The following is a 23,125-nucleotide window of genomic DNA, read 5'->3' as shown; positions in this document are numbered from 1 at the left end:
GAAAATTCTGTGCAGATTCCAAAGTTTTATAGAAATATTCTCCGAATTTGACAGAATATACCTGGAGAAGGTTTAAGATTACATCGGCTGAAATGTTGTGCGAATAACACTCAAGATGAAATTAGTTGTTTGAATAATCCAATTATAATAATACACAGCAAGATAAGTTTATATGTTGGTTTTGGCATTAAGTAAGCCATCAAAAGTCGATATACCATTAAACCACCTAAAACAAACAAGCTCATTTTGTTATATGTTGCGGTAATGTTTAACATATGTTCATTCTAAATCTTGAATGACTATTGTAACTTCGTATTGTAGTGTAAGACATTTCGTGCTGTTGTTTATTTAGATTTAAAAGCACTTGTAAGTGCTTTAGTGGCTTCCTCTCCATCACTTTTGTTCAAGTGGGAGGCCGCTACTTAACCATTTCCTATGGAATCTTCAATACCAACAGCAGCAATAATAACAATAATAATAATAGGTGTACGCATGTTTGTGCTGCAGTCAGAAATTCCATTGAAAAAAAAAATAGGTGCTAACTTTACAATTTTGTATATTATTGTTTGTATATTTATTGTGTATACGTACACAATAATGGTTAAGACCTTAAAACAAGGTTGTCCATTTCATGAGATGTTTGTGAAACAAGATATGCTTAGACAGCAACTTTAAGAAATTGCGGCTATATTTACACAAGTAAATAAAATCTTTCTACTTGAAATTGTGTTTTCAGATTGACTGCTAATGTGTTAACTCTAATGTTGCATTGAATCACCAAATCTCTTGATGGAGGTTATGTTTTTAAAGCAATAGCTATCAAAGACTTTCAATAGGATTTGACAGAAAGGGGTTGCTTCACAAACTTGCCAGCTATGGAATACCTGGCAATATTTTCGCAACCATTGAAGCCTTACTCTTTGATACTCAACTAAACTAGCAGACCGTCTGGTGTTGCCCAATTGTAAAATGCACTTAAATATATTTTAATTTATTCAAATTTCTTATTCATTATTTTAGAGCCAATTCTCAATTGAGTATTTTACTCTATATATAGTGATTTTTTATAAGTAAAAAAAAAATGACTTGGTGCCACCAGCTAGAATTGAAACCAAAATATTTAGCATGCCAGCCTTATTCGTTATTGTCTGAGCTAATGACGGATCGTTAAGAAAACTTAAAAAATTAGCCGACTTTAACGTATAAATGTATATTTGCATCTGCATAGAAGTAACACATTTAGTTTGCTTACACCTGCCAAATTCCAATTAAAAAAAATTTGACTCCTTAGCTATTTTTACCAGCTAAAAACAAAATCAAATTTGTTCAAGGTTTAAATCCATACATATCCAGTTTCAAATCTGTAGACGAAGAATTGACAGTAGTTTGATAGACCATTCTGCACAGATAGACAAGGTCACTTCTCTCTCATATATATATATATATATATATATATATAGTAATACCAAATGATGTACTGTTTAGCGCTCGACAAGGCATATTTTACTACTTAATCTGACAGTCATAGTTTTTAAATCGGTAATTAAATTTCTCCTAGGTCAATCAATATTAAACTTATGACTTAATTCCATATTTTATTTTGAATTTACATTTCGGTTTAGGCACAGATAAAGAGTGTGGGAAATTATTGATAGTGGTTTTGAGCATTTTTTGTGAAAGTTTGGCGAGGGGGGGGCATAGATTGAAGCTCAGACAAGCACTTGCCATGTTAAACCAATGAAGTGGCACGATTTTAGTCATGCAGTTTCTCACAATATTTACATTGTATTCTGTTAATTAATAAATACTGAAAATTTAATTAAAATTAGTTGATTTCTTGAATTTTGGTAAATTTTTAAGTGTGAGAGGGTCTCCCAAACTTCTGAAACACTTTATTTAGAAACCCATTCTTAGCATGGGGATAAAGTGTTGTGTAACTGTTTGGTACTTTCACCTAACAATTTAATAAAAAAATTAGAGACCTATTCTTAACATGGGGAGGGTGTTTTGTAACCATTCTGTACTTTAACCTAACATTGTAATAAAAAAAGATATCGTAAAACTTAAATTTAACTTGAAAATAGTATAACAAAAATAGCACTGTAATTTTGTTTTATTTCGGTAAAAATTAAAAAATTTTTTTTTAATTCAAACAGCTTCACTCGACACCACTTTTTTACTTAAGTGAAAAACAATTTTAAATAAGTTAAAACACACACCACTTATTTAGTTAAGTAAAAGAATAACTTATCTTGCCTATGATAGCATTTATTGGGTTTGTTTTACAATCCACAGAGGATGGTTCAAAGTGGTCAAAAAACAAATATATAAGAAATAAATGTTACCAAAAGCAACATAAGTTACTCTTCTACCTACCTCGATAAATTTTTGGTGTTGCATGTGTTTGAAAAACAAGTAGTGTTGAGTATTACATGAGAACAAGAAAAAATGTCTGCGATGTCTCTTGAAATCTTTGAAGTCTCCGCAATGACCTAAAAATAAAAAATATACAAAATAGTGGTAGAAACCCATCCAGTAATTGTCACAGCAATTTAAAGCCGTTGAAATAAAACTTAATTATGCTAATTAGTTTAATATATTTGAAAACATAATTGTAATTTGTACAAAATTTCCTTTAATTTGATATTTTACAAACCATATTTTGTTAATCATGTTGTGGTAGCCATTTTGGATTTCCCAGTAACCATCTTTGATTTCCTGGTCGTCATCTTTGATTTTCCGTGACATGATAATGACAAATGTTAATGTTCATCAAAATAATACTTCATATGATGATAAAGCCTTACTTACCATTTTTCTTAGCTGTTTTTATGATGTTTCTTCTTAAAGCTGTAAAAATGAAACTGAAATATGCTAATTAGTATGTAAGTTACTAAGTGAGATGGTCATAAATAATGCCAACTGAACCTTCATGGTGTAATTATATGTCCAAAATTTCATCATTATATCTTAAAAAGATTTGAAGATAGTTTTTTAAAGATAGGTTAATCTGTAAATTGTGCAAATTTCCTACCATTTTTTTGTCACAAGCTTATATGCATTTGAATAGGACTGACTTAAGACAAAATGTCCAGTGAACCATGCATTTTTTTGATACTTTGAATAGTCATAACTGTAGTTCTAATGGACCAATTTTACAAAACTTAAGATAACGTGTCTTTTTTTTTTTTACGCTCTTATCAATAATGCTTGATTTGAGTTTAGTTACATTTCAAGATCCAAATATTTATTTTTCATGCAAAACAGCTCCTTCAGCATTTTAAAATTTCGATACATTTGTTACAGATCTTTTGTTATGCAGAAAGAAACAGTTACTATTATACTAATACTGCCTCTTTTCATGCATATGTCTAATTTCTTTGTAGAATTAAAAAAATTACTAAACGTTTTAATTCATAGGTTGAATAAAACGTGTCTAGCTTTACAATATGAACCAAGATAGATGCTGGAACAAACACACTATATTGATTATTCTATGAATTTTTTTTCTTGTAACATTATATTGTCATGCATTTTTCTATATAAGCAAAGAATTTCTAATTTTTCTGAAGAGTATATGCATAAAAAGATCAGTTATTATAATTACTGTTGGTTTTTGCATAACTAAACAGATCTGTAAAAAATGTACTGAAATTTTTACATGCTGGAAGAGCTGTTTTGCATGAAAAGTAAACATTTGGATCTTGGAATGTAATTATGTTGTTATTTTTATATATATATATGCTTGGTTATATTTAACATAAATTGAGCTTCTAAACAAAAAGGATTAGTATACACAAAGAGCGAAATATACTCGAAAAAAACATACTTTACTAAAATAACATTATATAGATAGGTATATAGATAGATATTATTCATGGTCAGAGATTGGAGGTACATATAATCAATGCTGACATGTGTCAAGGATCTATTCTGAGGTTAACACTCTTCCTAATCTTCATTAATTAACTGCCAAATCATATCCAAAGTTCGTTCGTTAACATTTATGCAGACAACGCAACTCTAACCTTGAAGAACACTCAGATCAAAATATATCTGATTACTTCTCTTCAGATCTGGAGCATGTGATGCAGTGGAGGTGGGAGGGTCTTTAAAACTAAGCTTTTCTACTTGAAGAATCCCTTGGTTTGGATATGCTCTCAGGAGTGACATTCACTCCAGATTTAAATTGGAAGCCATATATCCACTCTGGCTGGAAAAAAGAATGGATCATTCTACTACTCCAGAAACATGACATTTTTGCATGATTTGTGACCCTTTATTGGATGTGTTTCTATCAGCATTTTTAATTTTCGAGTGATTATCAAGGATCCTTATGCAATTCTTATGGTAACCATTTTTTTTTTCATTCTAACTGAACAGAGTTGACATGTAGTTAGTTTTGAACCAAAAATTACTTTAAAATATGTTAAAACACAAAAAGATTATCCAGGTAGGTAGAAGAATAAGTTATCTTGCCTTTGATAACATTGGTTTGTTATATTTCCTCATTCACCCCCATTTTTTTTTTTTTTTTGCACTTGTTAAATGTCCAATATTTTTGTAAAGCAATTTTTAACTTGTGTTGAATTCTGAAGAAAAATAATTTTTGTTTCTCTTATTTTCGTGCAGCAAATCATTTGCTTCTTCTTTTACTCTTTCCTGATCAGATTTTATGCGAAGTACCATGTCGACAAGTCCAATAGGTATGCACGGTTCTGCTTACCTGAAATGGAACCCAAAAAACTTGGAGATTCGCACAAGGTCTGTAGAAAAAACGTTAGAGCCTCTAGTCACACAGGTATGCCATTGTTTTTATTTAAAAATGAAATATTTAATATTTATTCTTTTGAATTATTGACTTCGACTCTGAGAATCTAATAAGAATAGAAAGAAGACTTTGGGTTTACTTTGTCAGCCTTGTAACTCTTGGTTCCCTTGTCTTTTTTGCCCTCACATTTCCTGAGTGATGTTTCTAATATGTTACAATCATAAGATCACTCTTGCTGTCTTGACATTCACGCTTTATATAAATGTTTTCTTGGTCAGAATCTATCCACCTAATATTCATCATTGGCTAGTTTGTGACCTTGAAATAGGTTTTTTTTTGTAGTTCCTCACATAAAGTGGCTTCATGCACTGTCTGGAAGCAATTTCCATTAAAAAAAAATACCAATATGTTTACTGTTATACCTAAAAGAAATATATTAAAAGGAAGTGTTATTTGAATCCAGGCCTTCTGATCTGAACTTCAAAAGTTGGCTCATACAAAGAACTGGGAACAAACTTTCATTCTTTTAAAATGATCAAGAATGGATAGGAACAATATGTGTGAACAATGAAAATAGATCTCCTGCGAGCATAAACAGGAGATTACAAAATAGAATCATCTATGCAACATATACAAAATCAACATTATTAAACAAGAATTTTTACTTGCTTATGTTTACGGAAATGTCATTGGTGCTTTGTTAGCGAAATGACTTCTGCATGGTTGGTGACTTGATCAATCGACAGTTTCAACTATTTACACCCAAATGTTTACAGATTTCTGTTAACTTTATTACCATCCCACTTTTACCACATCCCCAACACATTTGGTTGTCTCCATTGGGGAGAATGTACAATTCCAGTCTGCATGTCGACTCCACTATATAAGCACTCTCATTGTAAAATTCTCTGAAAGCAAAGTGCCAAAATTTAAATTCTATTAAGGCCTAAAATTTAGTGGTGTCGGCACTATTTTAATCCTTGTGAATTATTTAAAATAATATTTTGTGTTCCGACCTCTTGCTATTAATCATAGATGCAAGAATTTTCTAGTATCATAAACCAATTTTGAAACTGGTGTTCCAACTTAAAAAGAAATATAATTTAGAAAGTAACTGCATTAGAATAGCATTTCTTTTGAGCTTAAGCTGCCATTTTTGCAGATCAGTGCGTGTATGTTTTCATTCCTGCAGAGGCGTGGTAGCTTTCAGAGATGGTCTTTTATGGCGTCCTTGACTGGTCGCCATGCATTCAGCACTATGTGATGCGTAAAATAGTGCACTTTGTAGTTTGTAACATTTCCATATCGTATGATTGTCCTTGTATGACAGTCACCCTCCCTTCAAGAGGTAACCCTGTTAATATGCATGGACATAGACAGAAGACGGTCGATCTAAAGTAGTAAACCTCAATAAATGATCGTGTTATTCTCATGGGTAGCAGTAGTTCTTCTGGCATCCAACGAAAGTGTGGTAGTAGCTCAGAACAGTATGATAGTGTGAAAGATCACATTCTTGATAAGACGAAAAGCACACTGCACCAGTTAGCAGAGAATTATAGCAAGATGTTGTCTCTACAAAATACTCATCTTTTTGGAGGGGTTGGTATTAGGAAGGGCATCCAGCCATGAAATCTTTGCTCTAAAAAAACTATGCCTGTTCTAAGTAAGTTTGCAAGAACAGGTGTCCACTCAGCTGCTGAAAGACAACTTATGCAAGCTATGGAAACCTGTCTACGACTGGATAGTCAGTCATATGAGAATTTTTATTTACGTAGTGAAATAAAATCTAATAATCGTATCCAAGTATAGTTTAAAAAGCTTCATTTTAAGGATGTTATTATTACTGCTAATACTAAGAGTTATGGACACCAAAATTATTGAGCAGAATTGCACTTAGCATGCTCTATGTCATCTCTATATAAATAAAATGAACTCATTTTTTCCCGTCTGATTTTGACATTAATAGGATTAAAAATCAAGATATTTCATGCCAATATAATATGCACAAACGGCAGAACAATACCTGAGGTGTGTTATAGGCTTATTATTTCTCAAATTCCTCGATAATCTTAGATTTCTATACTTTTCCTGCTGAGAAGTCACGGCCAAAATCGGTTAAGATCAATGGAAGTGGTAAAATATTTTCTCTCTAATAAATTCCTCCTCCCCCTGCCACCACTTAATACCGTTTGGGGATCGTTCACAAGGAACAGTTGAGAAGAGAACACCGGTTTGGCTTCGTAGTTCTTTCATGTGAAGTTATTTAAAATCACTAAACTAAGCTGCAGTGCTCTGTGGCGTAGTGGTTAGCGTGCTGGACAATTCACATTATATTTTCACGTTCGCGCCGACCTACCGTAGTGGTTTTTTTTTTTTTTTTTTTTCCTAAACAACTGGAATGGACTTTTCTTGGTGGCCGAACTGTTAACGTTGCAGATGTTTGTTTTTTTTTTTTTTTTTCACACTTTATTTTCCTACTTTTACTGATGACTCCGGGTTTGATCCTTCCTACTTACCTACCATAACATTTTTTAACCCCCCCCCCCGTCCCGGAAACAAACACTCGGGCAACGCCGGGTACCCCCGCTAGTAAGTATTAAAATTACACTACAATTATTGTTATCTATAATAATACTCTTCATAATAAAACTTAGAGGTTACTAAAGTGTTCAACAGAAATGTAACGATGATGGAGAAACTTTGAATGCTAAGTTTGTCCGTGTCAAAATTGGCATACAACTCATAAAAAATATTAATGTTTATGACCTTTTAGATTATTAAATATAATTGCAAAAAAAAAAAATGTTGATGCTGAATGTAATAAAAGTAAGAATATTATTACACTTAAATAAAATGCCGACAGTCTTTCACATTATCTATTATGTTATTTTCATTTTTCTTATCTGATGTGGAGGATAGACATTTTGTGAATGCCTTTCAATTTATACTGATTGATGCCATTTCACTTGTGTTGCCTGTCAGGATTACACGATCATCAACTGATCCTCTTCAAGACTTAAACAGTCTAACATGTGCCCTAGGGGCATCAAAATAATATGTAGTTTGTAGTGTTTCAGAACTCTGACAGCGAAAGAAGTAACCATACTAATTGTGATGTCATTTTGACGGTTTCTCGTAGACCACACATCACAGCCATACAAAAGTAAACATTCAACATTTGTATTATATGCTGTATACTGCCACTCTTGCATACAATGGGATCCTTGCATTTTGTAAATTTGTCAACAGCTTCCTGAAAAAATATATATACATATATATATTTTTTTGCAAGGGGCTTACCACTTATCAAGCTTCTTCAGCTGTATAAGTTGCCATGTTCGATATTAGAAAAGGATTAACCACATACTTCCATGGGTTCGTATTTAGGTTCTAGTTAAAATGAAAAATTTAAAAAAAATATATAAATTATCAAACAAACATTATTGTTTCTAAAATATAACAAAAACGGGGTGGACTAAAGTTTAATTGGGTCCATTTAATCAATTGTTAATTCTTAAAAAACATAATTTATAAAACTAATAGACTATTGATAAGCATAATTGTTAAAATGTTATTTTCATAAATAGGTATCTCTAATTCCCATTAAAGCGATGCTATTAAGTTCTGTATAATTTTTTTTTATTTTTTTTTTTAACATTTATTACTTGAGGATAAAGGTTAATGAGTGTCACATAGCTGGAAATTGGTAGGCTTTGATTATTTAAGCAAGAATTTTTTAATATGAACTTGAAAATGACCATGTTATATTTTTCTGGGAAGTAACCCTGCAGTATTGTGTTCCACAGACTAACAGGTCTAGAAAAAAAAGGTACGGATATAGAGTAAGGGATATTATTGGCAGTGGTTGTAGCCAGAGGAGTGTGATGGGTATGTTTTACAATGAAGGGACCAAAGTTTGAAGTTCTGTCAGAAATTTACATCTTGCTCATTACTTTTGAAAAATTCTCAAAATTAAAATGTTTTAGTTAAATTATACTTGGAAATGTTAATTATTAAATTTTAATTACAAATTTGAACTTGTTACAATTAATCATGGACGAATGTAATTAAGTAGTTACAATTAATATTAATTTCTAAAGGGAATATTTAGACAAGTTTTATACAACAAAATTAAGATCAGTCTGATAATTTCTGATTTTTTTTTCTTTTTTTTTTTTCTTTATAGGTGACGACGCTGGTTAGTCAAAATGGTCCTGTTAAAAAGAAAAAAGGGAGATCTAAAAAGGCGCATGTGCTTAGCGCAGCTGTCCAAAAAGCCACAGAGAATTTTATTGAACGAGGACAAGAAATAGCAGAAGAGAATCCAGAGATCAGAGAAGACATGCTTGTGGCTGTTGAAGAGGTCCGCAAAACTGGTAAGGGTTTCGTTTCGTTTTCATTTGTAGAGTCATTTTTATTTTCAGTGCTTGTGTAGATTGGTGATTTTTTTTTTTTAAACAAATATATTTCAAGTGAAAACATTATTTCCTTGCATGAAATTGAAACTGGTATAAAAAAATCATTCACAATAACCATCCGATATTTTGTATTTTGAAATGGCAAATCTGCCAAATTGATTAGAGTTACTTCCTCTAGGAATTTGAGAGCTCTTCTATATCAAAATGTATGATGAATTTTGGATTCAATCAGTTCGCCGTTAACTACGCCACGGACCGCATTTGATTCTTGGCCACCATCTTGGTTACTGATCTGAACTATGCCGCCATCTTTGTTCAACACAATGTCTCAAAACTTAACAAGCCCTTATAAATTGATAAACTCAATAAATTTTATTTTGACTTATTTTTCTACTAGATCATTTTTCGTAATTTTTGGAGTTCATACTAATTTCTACATGGTGTGCAAATACGTAATGTTTTCACCTGAAATGTGTTGGTTTAACAGATCACCAATCTACACCAACACTATTTTTTTTTTCTGATTGGTTTTCAATTAAGAAAATGCAACGGTTAGATGAGGCTAAAAGAAAAAAAAATCATAAGTGGATGACAAGAAAATATCTAAGTTTTAGCTCTGAATGGCAACAATGAAAAATGGTAACTGATATGATTGCTATTCTTAACACAACAAAATTTTTTTTTTTTTTTTTTTTTTTTTTTAAGCATTCAAGAATTCTGTTAAATTGGATGAATTCCTGGAGGAAGATCCATTAAAGTGGGTCTGCAGTAGGTATATTAAAGTTAGCAGAAAATAGTGGCAAATAGAAAGTGGATCTTTCCCTTATTTGTCTTTTAGTCCTTATTTTGTCTTTAGTTCTCAAATTTTATGAGTGACGTTTCTGAGAAAAAGGGAAGAATTGTTGTTTTCTAGGTCAGAATCTATTCCAGCTAACACTTATCGTTGGCAAGTATTTTACCTTGAAGTAGTTTAAAACATTTTTTAGCTCCTTATATAAAGTGGTTTCATACTTTGTCTGGATTTATTTCGTAAAAAAAACAAACTAATAGACTATTGATAAGCATAATTGTTAAAATATGCTATTCTCATAAATAGGTATCTCTAATTCCCATTAAAGCGATGCTATTTTTAAGTTATGTATAATTTTTTTAACATTTATTATCTTAATAACTGAATGTATTAAAAGGTAACTTTTCAAAATGAACCTATGCTAAATCAAAGCAACAGATTACACCGAGTTATCTTAGGTGATTGTTGTTTTGATTAGATTGGACCACATGGAGAGTAGGCGTGAGACATTACCTAGTGTTGCCCACACCAGAATCCGGAACACTTCAATGCCTCTGTTCAGTCTCAAAAGACGATGGATATCTCCTATAAGGGTAACTGCGCATGAAATTGTGAGGCAAGAGTTGTGCAATCTTCAACCACATCTGTTCTGTATTGGCACTGCTTGAGTCTAGTGGTAAGGAGAAATCCAGGCCGATTGGAAGCAATGCCGAGATAAGCAGAGAGCATGTACAGAACCTGGAATATTCCCAAATAGTCACCCATTTTAGTACTGATTAGGTTTGACGTTGCTTAACTTTGGTGAGCAAATGGGAACTGGTGTGTTAACGTGATTATGCTGTTACTTGTTGCACCTAAAATACAAAAATCAAATGATGGATTATTCAACTGGACATTAAAAGAAAAACAATGTTAAGATAAAATGTCGTTTTGGCAGTTACCTATTCTAGGTTGCTTAAAATCTATTTGATCATTTAATTCATAGCATATGACATAGACAGATTTAAAGTGAGATTTCAGATGCAGTTCCGGAAGTAGTGAAGAATTAATATAATGAAAGATTCTGCTAGACAGAGGCATTTAGACACACCTTGAAAATATATATTCACAGCTGTATACGCTATCAATAGTTCCTTAGATATTCTTCTGGAATAATCTTGTTAGTTTTATCATGTATCTTGATCATATGTTTTTGGGTTGGTATGGATGGCGGCAAACTTTTGTTGAATATTTACAATAAAGCTTTGTTAAATTTCACATTGACAGTCTTCGACAGTGTTTGTGGATTGTTGATTTGTTGAAACATAGTTGTAGTCATATAGCAGAAACAATCATTCACTCTCTTTTTCTCTTATGTTGATGATAGCTGTGTTTATCTTTATCTCTCCCTTTGTTCTGTAATAGTGGTTGAAATAATGTAACAATAAAATAAAACAATGCTCTTTGCACTATGTCGTGAAATTTTTTTACGCAATGTACTGTATATTTACATATGTATGGTTAAGTTTCTCCTTGCAAGACCTGGTGCTACCAGATCAAACATTGATGTTATTTTTTTTTTTTCTTTTGCTCTTTGCAAAACTCAATCATGTTCTGCAAATTCAAAAACAGTAATTTTCTTATACAAAACTAACAAACCAGACACCATAAATAAATATTTGAAGATATAAAGAACTTGAAGCATAAAAACTTTTCCAAAATTACTGGATTTGACATTAAATATTCCATAAAGGGTTAATATGCCACAAAACATCCAAACCTTGCCAGGATGTCATGGAGTCAGACACAAAGCTCCAAAAAACCTTTTTAGTGTCTTACGTAGTGAGGGAAAGCACCTTGTAATAGGTATCTATTTGCCATGATATTGAACACTTTAGAGGCAGAATCAATTTGCCATATAATTTTTCCCATGATGCAACTTCTGATGCATGTCTGTCTAATAATCTAACTTACTTTGTGATGGAAAATTCCTTTTTTCTTATTCTTGCCTTAAATGGAAATATCCATTGCTTTTATTTTTAAATCCCCACGTCCAATATTGCTGAAAAATTCCTACCCAGTAATATCTACAGCTGTTCTCCTCAGCTAATTGCTTTTATTCTTTATTTATAATAAAGTATTATAAAAAAAACATGCGTGTGGGAGGGCGTTACGAAATAATTGGCCTTTTGCCAGAATCAGCTAAAACTTGTGCAGCGGTTTCTGTGACGGTGACTGACAAACAGATGACCTGATAAGAACCCAAGCGACAGTATGAGGCAGAAACCATATAAAAACAGCAGGCAAACAAAAGCAAGATTTCTTCATTACGAAAAGAGACATGCATAAAAATCTTGATCTAATTCAGCCAATCAGATGTGTTCACTTTGGTTTCTTTTCACTGCAACAAAAAACATTTGTTACGATACCTAAAGATTTATCTGTAATAACTTGTGAAACAATTAAAGAGATATTTATTTTTTAGAAATCGTAATCATTTCCTTCAGTATTTTACACAATGTCATTCTTGTCGTCTTCCTTCTGAAATGTTACTAAAAAAACTGTCTTATTTCTATTCAATTTTTCCTTTTTTACACTTGTCATTTTTTTGTTGCAATTCTTTTGATAAAATCTGAATTGTTTTGTTTCTAGTTTTCATATTCCTCACCGTTTTGACCCCCCTTTTTTTTTTTTTTTTTAAAATGTTACTTAAATTCTTGTTACTATTACAAATGCTAACAAGATGCATGAAAATGAGTAATTCAAGAAAATGTGTTTTAATTGTGTTTGGATTAATGTTTTCATCTTGTTTTTGGCTAATGGTCAGAGCACTAGACAAAGACTTACTTCTGGTGCACTTTCTCAAACTCTGGAAATCGGTATAGAATATTGAATGGAATCCTTTCTTTAATCTACGATTGCAATTGACTCTCATTCCATCAGTCATAATCGGGCAGAAGTCTCGAGTAATTTGATTGTTTTCTTAATATTGTCTATAATGTAGATTGAACCTTTAATCTCCAAAAGACTGTCACTTAGAACTGATAATAACTTAGCACTTTTATCCGCGATACCATACTGAAATGTTGTCTAAATAACAGTAGTTCAAAAAATTATCGATCACCTTTTAAAAAAAAATCCCAAAACATAAGCTTCAATTTTAAATTACCATTTCTGGTTATCTGTGGATCTTAATTGCATGCTCTTGTTTGTCTCCATGCACACTTGATTATGTCATTGATTATAACAGATTTTCGACATAGCATGTTTTCACTCGCATGGACATGTGCAAGTTAACCTCTCATTCCTTTCCATCTCGATGCTCCTACTCTCTGTTTTAATGTAATAGGTTTTAGAAGGAATTCAATAATACAGACTATAGGAATGTTTTTAACCATTTTGCTAACTTACGTAGGCTGCCATAAGGTCTATAAAACCTGTACCAATGACCATTCCAGCTTGGAACCCACCCTCTATGTATTGAGTTCTTCAATACTTGGCCCACGCACACCTTGGTTGAAAACTAGATTGGTCAGGAGTTAAATTAAACTCCACGGTTGGAGCAATTCGTGTGGAGATGAACCGTACATAGAGCGTAAATAGGACTTAGAGCAGAGATATGGATTAGTGGCTAGTAGCCAGGCTGACCTCTTTCTCTGGTCCAAGGAGGGCAGTTACTTTGTCCTTTCTCCAAATTTTAGGGATTTGGTACTTGGTGGTGCAGCTGTTATAGAGTGCCAGAATCTGTTTTATGTCCTTGAGCCAAAGTCATGTATGATCTCAGTACTGAGGTCTTGCCTTGTTTTAATGTTTCATGGCAGCTTTAAGTTCCTCTATCGTAAATGGTGGGATGATGTCCTCAAATCCTTTCTTAAAAAAAAAAAAAAGTTGATTTTTATGTAGAGATAAAGAAAAAGAAAGTAGAGGACGCAGAAGAACGAGATCTCACAAAGATCAGTTCTGGCCCTCGCACTATTCAACATGTATGCAAATGACATGCTAACATTCTGAAACGTCTGCAGATTCATCTATGAGGACAACATGTGCCTTGCAACCCAATCAAATGACTTAAAAATCATTGAAGATTGATTGATGCAAGTGCTTGTACAGTTGTCATCAGACAACTGACATTTCAACCCAGACTCTGGCAAAACTAAGGTGTGTTCATTCCATCTTAATAACTAACTAGCACAAAGTAAGCTCAGCATTACCTGGTGAGATAAAGTCTTAGAAAAACCCGTACCCAACTTATCTCCGTGTGGTAATCAACAGGACACTGTCATACAGAACTCTTGTTGAGATGTTCCACAAAAAGCTATCAAATGTCCAACAGCCTGCTCACGACTCTGCTGAACAGCTCTTGGGGAGCTGAGGCACAGATGCTACCCCTGTCAACTTTAGCGTTGTGCTACCTGATCGCAGAATACTGTGGTGCTGATGTGCAGACTATTGCACACATCCTCACAAACTGTCCCCTAAGCGAGGCATTCTCAGATATGGATTTGAGGGATGCCTCGGACACTGCTTGACAATAGATCTCCAGATGGCACGAAACTCTGATAATGATGGTTAGTCAAAATACTCCCGTAATAATAATAAAGGGTTGGGGTTGAGACTCCTAACAAACGGTTCCTCCAGTTCGATACAAAACACCTGATGAAGGCTAGAGGGCAAAACGGCCGAAACGTTGTGACTATAACAACCAAGATGAGGAAGTCAGTCCGACAATCTCAATAAAAGGGCATACTAGTTATACCAAATACAGGGTTTCAAGAATAGGAATAGGCAATGTTTTGTAGCTCAGGAAAGATGACATTAAAAAGACCCCAACTTTTTAGCTAACTCAATGTCTTATTTTTAGCTAGTGAGTGGCTTGAGTATGACATTTTTTTTTTTTATTGATGTACTTAACTGAAGAGAGCGAGTATGGGTATATTGATGTTTTTCTCTATTGCTTACATTGATATTATTCAGCAGTTAGACGTGTTTGTCTTTTATAATATATGGAAATAACTTATTTTAACATTTTTTATTTTATATAATTATTTTGTTTGTTTTTCAGGTGAAGACATGGGCCATGCTTCACAGGAATTTGCAAATGACCCCTGCTCTTCAGTGAGACGTGGGGCCATGGTCCGTGCAGCCCGGGCACTTTTATCTGCTGTTACTCGCCTTTTAATTCTCGCAGATATGGTAGATGTCCATCGCCTACTAAAAAGTTTGAATCACGTAAGCTTTTTTTTTTTTTTATTTAGTTTCATACAAAAATCAGACCAAAGTCTGGATCATTCTTGAGGACGCTTTGTCTGTTAGTCCATACTGATAGTTGAGGATGGTTTGTTCTGTCCGTGTGAGATATGATTCTGTACAATTTTAGGAAGTTCACCATCCCAGACTTTACCTCCTTGCCCCTTGAGAAGGGGTTGTTGTTGCTAATGGCCTGAGGTGCTCCTACTTAGGAATGCCAATATAGCTGGCAAATTTTGGTCAATCAGAATGCTTTTCTTCTAGGGCGCTAGTTTCAAATTACACTTTCTTGACCTTACTTCACACCTTCCTACTATGGGAGATAGATAAAGAACTTTTGTTATATATTATTTTATAGTAGTGTTTATGAAGATAATTATCTACACTAACAAAAATCTGTTCCCCCCACCCCTCTCTTTAGCAGCATAATTTTTGCTTATTTATATAATGTTGAATTTGCTAAGGATTAGTTGATTGAACAGTTTCTTCTTGACACTCTATCCTTCGATGGAGGAGATAATGCCTGTGAGAATGATATCGCTATAATAGAACAGATACTGCCTCAAGAATGCCTCCCCGCCTCAAGAATGCTATCGAATACATTCAGTTTGTCTGAGTTCAGTCAAGAAAGTGACCCTTAATTTATCTTTTTCTATTTTTAATTATTATTTCTTTCTGGGATCATTTTTGAGATTTTGATTTGGTTTTCTTTTGGAAGTACCCTTGCCAATTAACTAGTAGAAAAGAGAAATAATATGACTGTTGAAAAACAGTGAATTTCTTTCAGGAGACAATTCACTTCCTTATATATTAAAATATGACTGACAAAAGTCAGAGCAAAGAAAAACCTAATATTTTTTTGCCTGTGTTCATTGCCAGCTTGAAACCTATGTGGATAATAATTTAAAAAAAAAATTAAATAATTATATATATATATATATATATACCTAACATTGTCTGGGAATATTTTTAGTTTCGTTTTTATTTATTTTTAAAAAATTGTATAGATACTTTATTTTCTTATAACTTTTTAAACTCTTAAATTTATAAATAATAAGAAATTAAGAACCAGTCATCATGAATGTTGATAGTGGAGAAGTGCTGATTGTGTAACGTGGTGTCACTCTTGTGTGTAAATATTAATGAAATTAGAAAAACTAATCTCCCTTTTACGTTATTAGATTTTTTATTTCAAAGTAAACTGCACTTAACAAAAAAAATGCTAGTTATTTTTATGCTAAGTTGACATTTCAATGGATAACAAGAGTTATTTTATCAACCTTTTAACTTGGTTATTTTTTCTCCCCTTTTCTTTGAGATTCACTTTATCTTCCCTTTGAAAGCTAATAAAACCAACCATGGTTAATTTTTTTCTTCTCTATTTTACCATATTTGACCCCCTAACCCTCTCATTGGCTTTATTTTGACACTTTACATGTCATCTATAGACTAGTTAAAAAAACAAAAAAACACATACACACACAAAAAACACAAAAAGGTAGGTTCTTTTTCTGGGTGACACCTTCTCAAACTGCCACCAGCAAACTCCACCCAACTTAAATTTTTACAGTTTTGTCCCCCCCTCCACTCCCTCCTCATCCATAGTGTTGTACCCCCTGTTTAAACTTTATGCCATTGATTTGAGAGAAGATGAATTCTAAGGCAGTGGGTATTAATTGTTTGTATGTATATATGCCCCTTTCACACTCTAATCACCTGACAAACAATGGGTAGCAGTACTTACATGTTGCCATTAGGAAGAGAGTAGGAGGGATAAAGAAGACGAAGTAGGAGGGGGAAAAGGAAGGGGAGAAAGAGGTTGACATTGTCTGCTCATTGCTTCACTGAACATGATAGCATCAGCCATTACTGCCAGGTTGACACTTGAATAGAACAAAAACAAAAAGAAATTTTTTTTCCTTTTTCTCTCCCTCCACCTACATCTCCGTCTTGTAAACCAGACTTGTTTACAAATAAAATCGATTTCAGTCTTTATTTCTCACCTTTTTGTTTTAAAAAAGGAAAAAAGTGTTTAACTTCCTGAATTTTTTTTTTACGTAATCCTTTTAAATGCGTTTTTCTCTATTTGTTGTTCTAGTTTATTTTGTTGATGTAATCTTTTATTAAGCCAGTGTTAGTTTAACAACTGTTTTCAATCCTGTACAAAACCAGAAATATTTAAAATAGTTTTACTGCATTGACAAAAAAATAAAGAAGTAAAAAAAAATTGAAACTATGAATTTTTATGTTAAGAAAACGTTTTTCGTCTTATTTTATTGTTAGTTTTATTTTCATTTTTTTCGCTGGATATTCAGTGTTAGACTCCATTTTCCTAGGAAAAGCTAAATTGATAAACTCTAAGCAGCACTTCAGATTATTAAAGATCAGAGGTCAATGCACGCCAATCCCTGATGACACTGTTCTCCCATAATTGCTGAGCGAACAGGTCATTAAATTTTTTTTTTTATCTGTCCTTCTAAAGCTTTATAGGGAAACTAACCCTCCCCCCTATTTTTTTTTAAATAATAAAAAAAAAAATTAATTAAAATTTAAACTGATATTAAAAAAAAAAAATGAATTCATTGGCAGTTGAACAAATAGTTTTTTAAAATTTTACCATAACAATCTGGCTTGATATATTTTCTTTATCGTCATTTAGAATTTTTGAGATGTGTATTAATAATTTATATTATTTGGATTATTCTGGCTACTATTCTCATCTTGGTTTTATTTCATAATGTTTTAGCTGATGTAACTTGTGACCATCTTCAGGTGCATATATTCAAACTTATGAACGAATACGGAATTTCAAACCAAACCATTTATTTCATTGTTTTATCAGCGATAACTAAGTGATAATTATTTTTTTGTTATGACGTAGTAATCTAACCTTGTCTGAGAACCAACACATTGTAGCCTCAGTCACAAAACAAAGACTAGAAAAGAACTTGCATTTTTTTTTTGTTGTACAATGAGATTTCTTTTCTTATACTCTCGTTATTACTGTGACATCTCTCACGTGATCGTTTTCTCAAATGTTGTTCCCGTTTCTAATGTGATCTCCTTTTTAAAAGTCTTTAGTTTTCCCTACCAGTGACGTCATCATGCATTCATTTACATACGTGCATCTGCACTATTAGGTGCCTTCAATAAGTTTCCAGACTATTTTTATATAGCTACTTTTATTGATAGTACACTCTAGTTCCCTTTGCAGTAATCTCCTCCGGCTGCAATGCACTTGTACCATTCCAACAACTTCCGGAAGGCCCATGGAAGTCCTCTTGTGTGAGCATGTCAGTGTCCCTCATCATAGCCTCTTTCATCTCCTCAATTGTCTTATAATGACAGCCTCTAAGGTTTTCCTTGAGCTTAGGGAGTAACCAAAAGTCACAGGGAGCAAGGTTTGAATTATAGGGAGGGTGAGGAACTATCTTGATGCCCATATTGGTCAAATAGTCTGTTACAAAAATGGAGTTGTAGCAAGACCGTCTTAAAAGACAAGATGGCCGGTGGGCAAAAATAATTTAATCTGCTGACGTCATCACGGATAGTCCTTAGTTGCTTGACACCGGTAGTCACTCGTAACGTCTTGAAGTCAGTGTAATATTTCTTTTTTTATTAAAATGCCTTCACGGTGCATCGTTCCAACTTGCCGAGGAAATTATCGTAAAGGACCAAAAAGTGACAGTATTTTCATTTCCGAAAGATAAAGAATTATAATGCAGTAATAAAAAAAGATTTTACGCTATCTCCATTCAGCAAAGTAAGTTTTAACGTGCCCCCCCCCTGTATTTAACACGATGTAACTATAATTTAATTCAAGATTATCATCCTAAATTTTTTACCATTCAAAAGAAGAAGCTTCAAATAAATTGCTAATATTAAAAAAAAAATTTTTTCACAGCATACAAAACTAATGAAAATGCGAGACAGCATCGACTCTTTAAGACACGTTCTTTTGAAAAGACGATTTTTTTAAGCTGTTGAGACACGTTTTAAAAATCTAGCAAAAATTAATTTTCCTGAAATTTTTCAATATTTAAAAATAAATTATGCCGGCTGATAAAATTTTAAAACTTTTTTTTAAGCTAGAAAGATAAAATTTAAAAATACTTATTTTTATATATATATATATATATATGAAACTAAACTAAAAAAAAACAAAAAAAAAACGCGCGTTCACTCGTGGTCTTACGGTTCATTTCATTAACGTAATTGGATTTGTATTACTGTACACATAGAATCGAAAAAGTTGTCAAAAACAAATATATAACAAATAAATGTTATCAAAGGCAAGATAAGTTACTTTTCTACCAAATATTTTTCTTGTTTTTATTCAATGTAACATGTTTATTCAGCTCGAAATTCAAGATGGCGTCTGATTTTCTCTTTAACATGTCAAGTTTGGGATAAGGTGTTATAAATAAAAAATTATACAAAATACTATTAAAAACCCGCCGAATATATGTCAACCTATGTCATGGTAACATATATTGAGTGAGTTTTTAACAGTATTTTATCCGGTTTTGTATTTATAACACCTTTTCCCAAACTTACCGTGTTAAAGAGAGAATCAGACACCATCTGGAATTTTCGAATACATCGGTAAACACTGTATGTTTTTCGAGCTGAATAAACATGTTACATTGAATAAAAACACGAAAAATATATCCAGTTTGGTAGAAAAGTAACTTATCTTACCTTTGATAACATTTATTTGTTATATATTTGTTTTTTTGACAACTTTTTCGAATCTATGTGTACAGTAATACAAACCCACGTATTTTAACAAACTGAAGATATGGATATAAAAAAATGATTTTGCATGTTATTTTTATGTGGTGAAATAATCTTAAATAAGAAACATGATTTTTTCTTTAGGTTAATTATTTTTTTACTGTGCAATATTTCATGAATTTATTAAAAATATTGTTTTTGATTTTGAAAAAATATTGTGGTTTATTTTGATTAAAAAATATTCATTTTGATTAAAAAATATTCATTTTGATTAAAAAATATTCATTTTGATTAAAAAATATTCATTTTGATTAAAAAATATTCATTTTGATTTTAAAAAAATATTGTTCATTTTGATTAAAAAATATTCATTATGATTTAAAAAAAATATTGTTTATTTTGATTAAAAAAAAATTCATTTTGATTAAAAAAAAAATTCATTTTGATTAAAAAAAAATTCATTTTGATTAAAAAAAAATTGTTCATTTTGATTAAAAAAAATTGTTCATTTTGATTAAAAAAAATTGTTCATTTTGATTAAAAAAAATTGTTCATTTTGATTAAAAAAAATATTCATTTTGATTAAAAAAAATATTCATTTTGATTAAAAAAAATATTCATTTTGATTAAAAAAAAATATTCATTTTGATTAAAAAAAAATTCATTTTGATTAAAAAAAAAATTCATTTTGATTAAAAAAAAAATTCATTTTGATTAAAAAAAAAATTCATTTTGATTTAAAAAATATTGTTCATTTTGATTTAAAAAATATTGTTCATTTTGATTTAAAAAATATTGTTCATTTTGATTTAAAAAATATTATTCATTTTGATTTAAAAAATATTATTCATTTTGATTTAAAAAAAATATTATTCATTTTGATTTAAAAAAAATATTGTTCATTTTGATTTAAAAAAAATATTGTTCATTTTTATTTAAAAAAAAAATTCATTTTGATTTAAAAAAAAAATTCATTTTGATTTAAAAAAAAATAGTTTAATTTTAATATTTGTTTATTAACTCATATCAAATGTTTTGCTTGTGTTCTGCTTCAAATATTCATAATCTTACATGCATAATTTTCATTTAATTATATTAAATAAACTTCAGGTTTATTTCAAATCAAATCGTGTTCCTTCACTTTTTAAAAATGTAATTTATAAGTAATTAAAGAACGCATTCTAATCTTTAAAATCTATAATACAACGAAATATTCAATTGCTTATAATATACTTAAACAAACAACTTGTGTTTTTTTAATTATTTTTTTATTATTAATATTAGATGAGTTTCAGTATAAATCATTGTGTTCTTTCTTTATTTTAATCCAATTTTGAAGTTTTGTAACGCTGTCTGTAAAAATTACTGTTCATTATTGACAGTCTAAGAGTTCCACATATCTTGCTTGTTGGGACCTCGGCGATGACGTCATTTTTTTCAGCTGGCCGGCCATCTTTATAATGAAGGCCACGGTTGTAGACTGGTACATTGAGACAAACTTTGTGCAAATCTTCCGCATCTTCAGTTCCTCATAAATAATTGTGTGTACAGTTCCCACACTGACATCAGACTGTGCAATTATTGTCTCTATAGACACCTGACGGTCCTTATCCATGAAATTCTTTATTTGGTCAATCAACTCTGGTGTTCTGACTTCCTTACTCCTCCCACACCTCATCATCCCTCACAGACTCTCTGCCTTCCTTGAATCTCTTATGCCAATCCAAAACTGATGCTCGATTCATGCAAGATGGTCCAAAAGCAGTCTGAAGCATTCCATACGTTTATGTGGCATATTTTTCCAAGTTTAAAACAGAATTTTATTGCATATCATTCTTTTAAAGTGTCTTCATGTCTAGATTGCATTTTCAGTTTTAACTTTGTCTTCATTCCTTTTCAGTTTTAACTTTGTCGCTGTTCAATAAACTTCTGTCTAAAATATACTGTGCCTCAGTCTTGAGTGTTGATAAAAGTTTATGCTAACTTTCTGAAGTTTGCATGTTTCTGCAAAATGTACATATCCTGGATAGGTTATTAGCAGATTGACTACACTTAGTTAAATTTTTTATTTTCTGTAAGTGACAACATTTACAGTAATTAAAAACCCTGGTTTGTTTATATAACTTTTATCAAATTAAATAAGAATATTTCACTTATTGGATTTTTATTGATCCTAATGATTCGAATAACTTCACAATAAAAACTGGCCTGATGTATAAAAAAGGCAAAACAAATGTTATCTATTTTTATTTTCTTTGTAGGTGGAAAGTGACTTGGATCGTATCAAGAATGCCAGCAGCCAACAAGAACTCCTAAAAAGCTTTGACGATTTTGGAAAGAGTGTCCAAGAGTTAACAGATCGTGCCGCTAAAAGACAGGCAGTGAGTATTTGAATTTTAGAACAATTCATGGGGTGACAAAGGAGTAGCAAAAGCAGACATCAAAATCTAAGAGATACCAAGTTGTATTTATTTGTTGAAAAGGTAGCATTCTGTAACGGTCCATAAATGCCGGTAAATTTTCTACTCTAATGGTTTCTTTCTTAGAACTGCTTGCCTTTGGAATTCCCTCCCTGTTCTCTAACTCTACTGACATGCAGAAATCTAAATGTAATGTGAACAAACATCTTTCTGCACAACTCTCCACTTAAAAAGCTGCCTATGAATCTGGTTTGTAATCACAATAGCCACTATTATTTGGAACCAAAACTACAGGGATACTATGTAGGGAGTTGAGCAACAAGATGTCTGTTTACACTACAGTTGAACTTCCACATGTCAGTACAGTCAGGGAAACAGGGAGTCTGGAGAGAATTCCAAAGTGTAACAGTTTGTGGAAAGAAGCAATTAGTTTTTGAGTCTAGTTGTCAATATGACGATAAAAAAAATTTCATTTTCCTGCCTTGGATTAAATTATTACCAGAATAGTGGAAAAATGACTTCATGATTTTTTTTTTTTTTTTTTTTTTTTTTAAATCTGTTTTCTTGTATAAAACTTTCTTTGAAATTTAGTGTGCAATGACTTTTTCGACTCCCTCTTTCTCACAGAAGAGATGTTGCAAGTCTATCTCTATTCTATCAATACTTTTATGGTAGGTACTGACTGAGCTCCAATTTATGTAAAATATTTGTAAATAATACTTGTCCTCTAAAATAATCTTACCCTACCCAAATTCCACCATTT

General features: G+C 31.7%; 1 protein-coding gene across 3 annotated transcripts in view; it reads left to right on the top strand.

Annotated features, from left to right (window-relative positions):
- Positions 1-23,125, top strand: part of LOC145283625 (catenin alpha-2-like) — a 214,834-nt gene that overhangs the window by 85,547 nt on the left and 106,162 nt on the right. For all 3 annotated transcript variants that reach the window (XM_080132578.1, XM_080132575.1, XM_080132576.1), the window contains 4 exons: positions 4,671-4,801; positions 8,958-9,147; positions 15,021-15,187; positions 22,204-22,323. In XM_080132578.1, coding sequence (XP_079988704.1) covers positions 4,676-4,801; positions 8,958-9,147; positions 15,021-15,187; positions 22,204-22,323 — 603 coding nt within the window. In that variant the 5' untranslated portion in view covers positions 4,671-4,675. The remainder of the gene's footprint in view (positions 1-4,670; positions 4,802-8,957; positions 9,148-15,020; positions 15,188-22,203; positions 22,324-23,125) is intronic.

Source organism: Euprymna scolopes, chromosome 8, assembly GCF_053919585.1.
Source record: "Euprymna scolopes isolate OS-2025 chromosome 8, ASM5391958v1, whole genome shotgun sequence".
Lineage (NCBI taxonomy): Eukaryota > Metazoa > Mollusca > Cephalopoda > Sepiida > Sepiolidae > Euprymna > Euprymna scolopes.
The sequence above is the reverse complement of the archived record's forward strand: the minus strand, read 5'-3'. Positions and strand labels throughout refer to the sequence as shown.